Raw genomic sequence first — 8,585 nt, forward strand, 5'->3', positions numbered from 1 at the left:
CCTCCTCCTCCTCCTCCTCCTCCTCCTCCTCCTCTCCTCCTCCTCTCCTCCTCCTCTCCTCCTCCTCTCCTCCTCCTCCTCCTCCCCTCTCTCCTCCTTGTCGTGCTACTCCATTCTCATCGTCTCCTTCCCCTCTCAACTTCTACCTGTTCCTGCCTCTACCCCGTACTGGAAGCCGATGGGGGAAGCGGCGAGCCCGGAGCTTTCTCTGCTGCTCTCGATCTCGTCCCCCTTGTAGTAGAGGCTGAAGTGAACTGTGCAGACGTCGCCGGGCTGGGGGGTGATGCCCTTGCCAATCAGCAGGTCCTGCACCACCAGCCCGTTCCCTAGCGTCACCTGCGCTCCTGCTCACTCTCGGTGCCGGCCATGTCGCTGCTTACCGGAGGGCTCTTGGCCTTGCCCATTGCCTTGCCAGTCTTCCTGCACTGCTTCCAAGTCGGATGCTTGTCGCAGAGGTCGTCGTTCACTTTGTAAGTGACTTCCCGCGGCACGGTCGGAGCCTCCACCTCTTCTGCGTCACTTCAGCCCCTCTCTCTCGAGCTCTCGCATGCCCTACCTTCCTCTTCCGCTCCTACAGCAGCCAGGGGTGCGAGCATCGCTCCTCCTGCTGTCAACAGCGCAGCTCGAACGAAGCTCCTCCTGCTCTCATCGGGAGTCTGAGGCACAAGGGAGGCCCGGCAAGACATCGCAGTGCTGGTCCTACGAGCAGACCCAACGAAAGGCGAAGAGAAGCCATGGGCTTGAAGCAGCAAGACTAGCAGGAGCGAACCTCTCAACAACGTTTGCATCTTGAGGCTCAGAAACTTCCTCGAGATCCTCCTGGTCGGACGTCAGCCAAACAAACAAACTCAATCAGCAGCATACTAATGACTTCGTTCCCTCCCTTCCTTTCCCTCCCTCCCTGCCTTCCTACCTGCCTCCCTCCCTCCCTCCCTCCCTCCCTCCCTCCCTGCCCCCCCTCTTCTCTTCCTCTTCTCTTCTCCCCCTCCTTCCTTCCCTGCCTCTTCTACACCATTGTCTCAATCCGCTCTTTTCCGCTGGTTGATAATCGAATTTCCTGTTTCTCAAACATCTAGTGAATTTACATTTCAATTTTGAAATTTTAGAGTAATATTTGGATCAATATTGATATTCACCCCCCATTGGCAAACACACCGGTTCTGACAAGTTTCCCCTTATGAGGGTTTTCTTTAAAATGTTTTATATAATAAACATATAAAATGAATCGTTGTGTTCTCGACGTGTAAACGACCCTGAAGGGGAACGGGGGATCATGGACGTGGAAGATGCTTCGAGAGGTTCTGACTGAAGAAACTTCTCCACTCCTCCTGCTGCTTTTCGTTGTACTCACACAGCAAGTCCGGAGCCTGCAGACTGTCAGCCCAACTTTCACCTACTCCCACCCACTCCCTACCTTGCAGAGCGTCGAGTCTATCTTTACATGCCCATCCCCGTCCGTCACGCACCTCCACCACGTGCTCTCCAGTTTCTGAGGATATGGTGAGGAGGGGACGAGAAGGAGGCGGGCAAGACCTCAAGGTGGATGCTGAGCAAGCGATTCTCTTCCACCGTCCAGAAGGAGCCCTCCACCTTGATTTTCTTGCGAGCAATGAGAGAAGCTGCGCCAGCAGAAACCTCACCTTCCACAGACGAGATTGGTTGAAGATGCTATCCCATCGCTTCTTTCCTCGCACCTTCACTGTGATCGCGTTGGGCTGTAAGTCGCACTTCACGTCCTCCTTGACGCTTCCTGCCATCCCGCGTGTCAAGTCCACCCAGTCGCCATCTCCCTCCACCTCTAGGGAGGACGATGGACACGTGCAGCTCTCCCAGCGTCTGCCCCCACGTGTAGCCCGGGCCGTGCGAGCCGTTCCGCTCGTTGGGCTCCGAACCGCCTTCAGGAGGAGGCTTGAGCGACAGCAGCCTCCCGTCCTCTCGTCCCTGTCGCCGGAAACTCTCCTCAAGCTCTCGCTTGTACTCCATGTACCTGACAGAGGAGCTGAGGGGAGGGGAGCGACAGGCTGCGAGTCACCTCTCGTACTCCGAGTAACGCGGGTGATGCGGGGGAAGAACCTTGGGGGGTCCAACCTTGCCGTGGCCTCGCTCTTCACACGGTCAACTACATGATCAGGAGGGAGCAGAAAACCTGCATGCTGCTGCCTCCTCGATGACTGAGACGGGGTTCGACTGACAGCCGCAGGGACCATGTCGAAGGTCGAGCCCACTCGTTCTTCTATCGCTTCCCAATCAGATTCCTTGAGCCGGCTCCACTTGCTGAAATCAGTCTTCTTCCAGTCTCTGATTTCCTCGGCCACCCCCTGCCTCCTTATCTCATCTGACCCATGCTTCCTCGTCTCGCGCACGTCCCTCTCTCTCTCTGCTGCCTCAACTTTCGCCAGCCTGCAATGCTCAGGCACCTTTCTCTCTCCTCGAATCAACTCGAGGACTGCATGGTGGTTGAACAACTTCGCTACCTCCCCCGCAGCTCTTCCTTCTTCGTTCTTGATGCCCGGGTCTGCATCGTTTGCCAGCAGCAGCATGACACACTCCTCGTTCCCATCCACTGCAGCGAGGTACAGCGGCGTCCTCCCGTTCTTCGTCTGAGCATTCACATTGGAGCCCTGAGCGAGGAGGGACCTCAAGATGTCTGCCTTTCCATTCGCTGCCGCCTTATGCAATGCAGTCCATCCTTCCCTATCCGAGCAATCGACGCTCTCTGTCTTCGCCATACTCCTGTGCTCTCCCTCCTTCTGTTCTCTCTCTCCCTCCTTCTGTTCTCTCTCTCTCCCTCCTTCTGCTCTCACTCTCTCCCTCCTTCTGCTCTCACTCTCTCCCTCCTTCTGTTCTCTCTCTCCCTCCTTCTTTTCTCTCTCTCTCCCTCCTTCTGTTCTCACTCTCTCCCTCCTTCTGTTCTCTCTCTCTCTCTCCTTCTTTTCTCACTCTCTCTCTTCTTCTGTTCTCACTCTCTCCCTCCTTCTGTTCTCACTCTCTCCCTCCTTCTGTTCTCACTCTCTCCCTCCTTCTGTTCTCACTCTCTCCCTCCTTCTTTTCTCTCTCTCTCCCTCCTTCTGTTCTCACTCTCTCCCTCCTTCTGTTCTCACTCTCTCCCTCCTTCTGTTCTCACTCTCTCCCTCCTTCTGTTCTCACTCTCTCCCTCCTTCTGTTCTCACTCTCTCCCTCCTTCTGTTCTCACTCTCTCCCTCCTTCTGTTCTCACTCTCTCCCTCCTTCTGTTCTCACCCTCCCCTCGCCATGATCTCTGCCTGATCTCCTGTCCTTCCCACCTGAGGCGGATTATGTGTTGGTTCTAGTAACTAAAATCTTGAGTACAATCGGGGGATGCGGGGCAAGTTTACGTCTCAATGTGAGGAGGAGGAGACGCAGAGAGACGCCAAGGGAAGGGAAGGAGCCGACATGCCGAGGAGCGACTTGCCAAGGAGCGACATGCCGAGGAGCGACATGCCGAGGAGCGAGCGAGGTGAGCGAGGAGAAGGGGGTGAGCGAGATGAGGCAGGGGTAGGGAAGGGAGGCAAGAGGGAGAGATAGGGAGAGTGAACATGTTGAGCAGTTTCGTAAAGCATGAATCTGAAACCTGAAGGAGGAGGAGGAAGATCGAGTAACTTTTTTGTGAAGGAGGAAGGGCGAGATGAGGAGTCGAGCATCTTGAGATTGTTGAATTGCCATCGGAGTTCTCCGACATGTCGCGCATATGGCTGGTCCTCGTCATGTGTCTCGCTGCCTTGGGTCTTTCGCGAGGAGAGTGGAGGGCAGACACGCATGGACTTGCGATGCTTGAGGAGACGAAATTGTTGAGTCTGGACGCGAGACCCTCTGCACAGGTACAGCATGTGACGAGTGCGCCAAGTCTCACTCGCCATGGCAGCTCTGCCCGTCATGCTCGCAGACTCCTTCCGTGAAGATGAACCGCAAGTTTCTCCCGACCAACACCGTCCTCGTTCCTCTGCGCGCCCGTCGAGATGACGGCAAGTTGGCTGGACCTCCTTGTCAGGTGAGAAGCTCGGTCAGCAGGTCTCCAGCTGACGGGTGACTGTAGCGATGCGTCGCCGACAGCGAGACTCGTTACGCCCTCCTCCACAAGCCCGCAGACCCTCCCAAGCAGCGGATGCAGGAGCGAGACCAAGCTTCCTTCACCCTCCACCCTCTCGCCCTTGTGCGACGCTGCGTCAGTCTTGTGCTCCTCCGCCTGCTGAAGGCCGCGGCAGAGCTGCGCTGGGCGAGCAGCAAGTCGACGCTGCTCCTCGCGAGGGTGGTGGGGCATCTCATCTCGCAGTACCTGGAGGATGACGAGGCCAAGTCAAGGCCTGGCACCTGGTGGCAGCGCGTAACGAGCTCAAGCCACCTGCTCTACATGCGGGAGGCGGCGCTCATGGGGTTGCTTGAGCATGTCGACTGTCCGGTGGAGAAGGAAAGGAGGGAGCTGGACGTGGACGCGATTTGCGGGAGAACCCTCCGCCTGTGCGGACAAGACGCGGTGCGGAGTCTGGTGTCGCAGCTGTCGGGCAGTCTGCGGGTGTCCCTGGGCCTGCTCAACACTGCGCTGCTGTGCTTGAGCTTTGTGGGGGTGAAGGTGGCAGGAGGAAGATACACAGTGACAGAGACGAGCGTCAACGTCAACGGCATGTTCTGCCAGGGACTCGGCGAGGTGGGAGGGGGAGGGCACGACAACCCGCTGCCCAGCATCTTCGGACGACGAGACGACGACGAGATGTGCGCCCTGCATGCGCTGCTCGATGTGCCTTTCAACCTGGTGGACTCGCTGCTGGGGATGCAGGGGATCTTGTCAGCCTCTGGCCGCTGTGCGGTCAAGGACGAGCTGGTGATCCAGGTGACGAGCGAGCAGGCGCGAGGGGACCAGTGACGATTCGCAGGCTGCGAGGAGAGGAGCGCGTCTGGAGGGTCACAGCCTCGGGACGTTGGACGCTCGTCTGATGAAGGCGAGCATGGGATGGGCAGGTCCCGTCGTCTTGCTTGCTCCTCCCTTCCCTGGAGGTTGGGAGGCCGGAGTGCAGACTGTCTGCGCTCATAGCGATCCTGTCTGCTTCGGCCCAGCTGCTCCTGTGCTGGGCCTTGCTAAGGAGGTGAGAAGAGTTGGCAGAGGAGAAGGGCATGGGCGTGAGACGCGAGGCAGGTGCATCGGATCCCAGGACGAGGCATCGGGATCGTCCACAGCAGGAGGAGGTACAAGGACTACCTGAGGAGTCTGACGTCGTGGGACGCAAAGGATGGCGAAGTCTCGACTCAGATGACTTCGAGCTGGCAAATGTCGTTCATGATGCTTCCTGGACGCCTGCTGGAATGGCTGCTCGGGTCCTTGTCGTGGAACTTGTCAAGCTCGGCAGTGGCTCGTCGCTTGTGAAGCCGCCAGGAGAGCTTGTTGTCCTTGTACATTAGTGCACTTCAGTTTGCCTTTCAACGAACCCGCCTCAAAGATAATTATAATCAAATAAAAAGGCAGTAAATGTGCCCTTAGAATTCAAACCTTATTCTATTTGCTGCCCTGTCAGGATCAGCAAACCTACCTCAAACAGAAGGGGACGTAACGGTAGTAACTGCTCGGTATTTTCAGAATGGGATGGACATGAAGGAGGGAGAGAAGCGAAGGGAGAAGAGAAGAGAAGACGGGACGGGACAGGACAGGACGGGACGGGACAGGGCAGGACAGGAGAAGAGAGGAGAGAATAGAAGAGGGGAGGGGAGACAGAGCAGGAGATACGAGGAGAGGAGAAGACAGGACAGGCAAGGAGAGAAGAAGGAGACGACACGAGAGAGGAGAGGCGACAGTAGAGGAGGGTCAAGAGAGGAAGGCAGTAGTTGTGTTGCTCTTGCATCTCATCGAAGTGAAGGCGGCATAAGCAGGCTGATGCTCACTTGCGGCGATTGAGGGCAGGAGGAGGAGGTTGAAAGAGGGAGCAGCGATGGGGGAGATCGTGCTTCCCATCACGAGTCCTCTGCACCTCACCAGGTGAGTCTCCAGTCGCATCAAGCTTGTTGGATGTTTGACGTGAGTCCAACAGCGCGCAAGACATCTCCGAGCTGAACATCCACCTGAGGTGAGAACTTCGCCGCTGAGGCAGCTGACGAGGGATGCAGGTACTCGCAGCTGGTCAAGGCGTATGAGAGTCTGCAGCACGAGAAGCAGGAGGCCGAGAAGAAGTACGAGTACCAGCTGAGCGCCATGCGGCAGCTGCTCAAGCGACGAGACTCGTCGGATCTCAAGGCTGGTCTCGCCCCGAGACAGGCGACCAACGCGAAGGAGGAGGGAGACGAGAAGAGGCTGGTGCAGGAGCTGCGGAGGCGACTGGTAGAGCAGCAGAACAAGATGGAAAGCTTGCAGGGCGATCTGCTGCTTGCGGTGGATCAAGGAATCAAATATCGGGAGAGCCTGCGGCGGATGGTGGAGTTTCAAGAAACGAGAGAGAAGGAGGAGGTGCTTGAGAGCGAGAGAGGTGAGAACAAGAGGCTGATGAGCAGGAATCTCCAGCTGAACTCCGAGCTGATGCGCTTGAGCCGTGCCAACGACGAGCAGCAGGAGCACATGGAGCAGCAGCAGCAAGACATTGCGGGTTTGCGCTTGCTGCTGGCAGGCACTCGGGAGCAGCTGGAGGAGCAGCTGAAGGAGGCGAGGGACCTGACCGTCACGCTCGCCGACGTCATGGCCCAGCTCGACCAGGACAAGTTCGACGCCACGTCAGCCAGAGAGAAGACGCGCAAGATGGTGGACCAGGTCACTCAGAGCTGCTCAGCCATGATCGGGGAGCTGAGAATGTCCGTCCTCGAGTGCGTCGGCATGCGGACGCGCTTGGAAGCCGCTCACGAGTCCGAGAGAACCCCAGCTCAGCTGGACAGGCAGCAGGAGCAGATCCAGGCGGCCACAAACTTCCTACGAACTCTAGAGGGAGACATCTACAGCATCTGCGAGCTGGTGAAAGAAAGCAAGCCAGACGTGAGCTGGTTCGAACGAGAATGGAGGCGAGTGAGCGAGGAGACGGAGGAGCTGGAGGGGAGGAAGGAGGAGAGCCGCCAGCTGATGGCCGCCTGCTCCGACAAGACTCAAACCATCGCTGACCTGCAGGCTGAGCTCGGCGAGGTGCGAAGCAGCCTAGACCGCAAACTCACAGCGATGGCAGCGACGAACGAGAAACTGGAAGCGGAAAGAGCTGAGAAAGAGAAGCAGCTGGAGCATGCGCGGAGGGAGCTGGAAAAGGTCAGGGACGAGGCCTCGTGGCGCCTGCAGCAGCGACAGAAGGAGGCGGAGGTGCTGACACGCGAACGCGAGGAGCTCGAGCAGAAGCTGCGAGCCAAGTCGGTGGAATGCGAAGCGATGAAGATGAAGGCGAAGGAGGCGGAGGAGGCGAAGGCGAAGGTGATGGACGACTTGCACAAGCTGAGAAGCGAACAAGCTCGAGGGCGCGACGAGGAGGTCGAGAAGCTGCTGGAGATCGCGCGATGCAAGTCGGAGGTGAGCGAGAAGTTGGAGCGAGAGCTGGCGGAGGAGGCAGAGAAGCGCGAGGAGCTGGCGCAGGCGCTGCGAGAGGCTCAGGAGGAGACGTCGCATGTGAGGCTGCAGCGCCTGCGGGACGAGGAGGAGGGGAGGCGAGAGAGGCGAAGGCTTGAGCGCGAGAAGGAGCTGCTGACGAACGCGCGAGAGGAGTGGACGAAGAGGGAGGAGCGCTGGAGAAACGAGCTTGACATGCTGCTGCGAAGCAACGAAGAGCTGCGAGTGCAAGTTGAGACATTCAACTCCCAAGCAGCGAAGGCTAAGGAGGAAGAGAGGGAGAAGGAGGAGAGGGAGAAGGAGGAGAGAGAGAAGGAGGAGAGAGAGAAAACCCAACAGAATTCGGAGAAATCTCAATCAGATGCGTTACAAACACCAGCAAGACCTACAAGACTCTCGAAGATCGATGATGAAGTGAGTTGATGCTATTTCCCTTCCCCTTCCCCTCTTTGTCACTTTATCATGATTGTTCCTCCTCCTCCTCCTCCTCCTCTTCCAGCTTTGTCTTTCAGCATTTCACCTGTTCCTCCCCTCTCTTTGTCTTTCAGCATTTCACCTGTTCCTCCCCTCTCATCTCGCTTTCCTTCAGCTCCCTGGCATGGACGGAACTTTTCTCCCCGACACCCCTGAGCTGGATCAGAGGGAGTGGGAGGAAGCGATAGCCCAGGTGCGAGCAGTCGGGCAAGGAGGGAAGAGGGAGGAGGAGGAGGAGGAGGAGGAGGAGGTGGAGGAGGAGGAGGAAGTGGTGGTGGTGGTGGTGGTGGTGGATAAATATGTCGACGACGTGGGAGGAAGAGGAGGAAGAGGAGCGTCAATAGGAGGGAGTCTTAGACCAAGCTACGCAACGTTAAGAGCGACCCCACATCACTAAAACAACAATTGGTAACGATAGGATGGGGTGTCTGGGCTGAAGAAAAGAAATTCGAGAGACTCAAGGAGATAACGAGTAAACAATTTTCATTCTCTTCAAGGAAGCGTTTGTTTGATTGACTAGTGCGATGCGCCTAATGTCACCCCGATGTGAGGAATAATGGTGATCTCCTGCCCGTTTGTTCTGGTTGACTACTATC

At 57.3% G+C, this 8,585-nt stretch overlaps 4 protein-coding genes across 4 annotated transcripts; 2 read left to right on the top strand and 2 right to left on the bottom strand.

Moving 5' to 3' along the window:
* Positions 1–135: 135 nt before the first annotated feature.
* Positions 136–665, bottom strand: GUITHDRAFT_166715 (hypothetical protein; the record flags this gene model as incomplete). The annotated part of the gene is made up of 3 exons (XM_005819320.1): positions 557–665; positions 381–511; positions 136–336 (listed from the first exon to the last, which is right to left on the bottom strand). Exons 1-3 carry the CDS (start codon positions 594–596, stop codon positions 136–138), a joined length of 372 nt encoding a protein of 123 aa, XP_005819377.1. The 5' UTR covers positions 597–665.
* A 1,752-nt stretch (positions 666–2,417) lies between these two features.
* GUITHDRAFT_82333 (hypothetical protein) lies at positions 2,418–2,729 on the bottom strand (the record flags this gene model as incomplete). The annotated part of the gene is made up of 1 exon (XM_005819321.1): positions 2,418–2,729. A coding segment is annotated over one exon (312 nt), but the record flags the coding sequence as incomplete, so codon positions are not given.
* Positions 2,730–3,697: 968 nt separating this feature from the next.
* Positions 3,698–5,376, top strand: GUITHDRAFT_148663 (hypothetical protein; the record flags this gene model as incomplete). The annotated part of the gene is made up of 5 exons (XM_005819322.1): positions 3,698–3,838; positions 3,883–4,008; positions 4,054–4,845; positions 4,889–5,098; positions 5,149–5,376. 5 exons carry the CDS (start codon positions 3,698–3,700, stop codon positions 5,374–5,376), a joined length of 1,497 nt encoding a protein of 498 aa, XP_005819379.1.
* A 559-nt stretch (positions 5,377–5,935) lies between these two features.
* On the top strand, positions 5,936–7,938 carry GUITHDRAFT_121450 (hypothetical protein; the record flags this gene model as incomplete). Its single annotated transcript, XM_005819323.1, has 3 exons — positions 5,936–5,982; positions 6,035–6,070; positions 6,111–7,938. The coding sequence occupies 3 exons, from the start codon at positions 5,936–5,938 to the stop codon at positions 7,936–7,938; spliced, it is 1,911 nt and encodes a 636-aa protein (XP_005819380.1).
* Positions 7,939–8,585: the final 647 nt, after the last annotated feature.

Source organism: Guillardia theta (genome assembly GCF_000315625.1).
Source record: "Guillardia theta CCMP2712 unplaced genomic scaffold GUITHscaffold_230, whole genome shotgun sequence".
Classification (NCBI taxonomy): Eukaryota; class Cryptophyceae; order Pyrenomonadales; family Geminigeraceae; genus Guillardia; species Guillardia theta.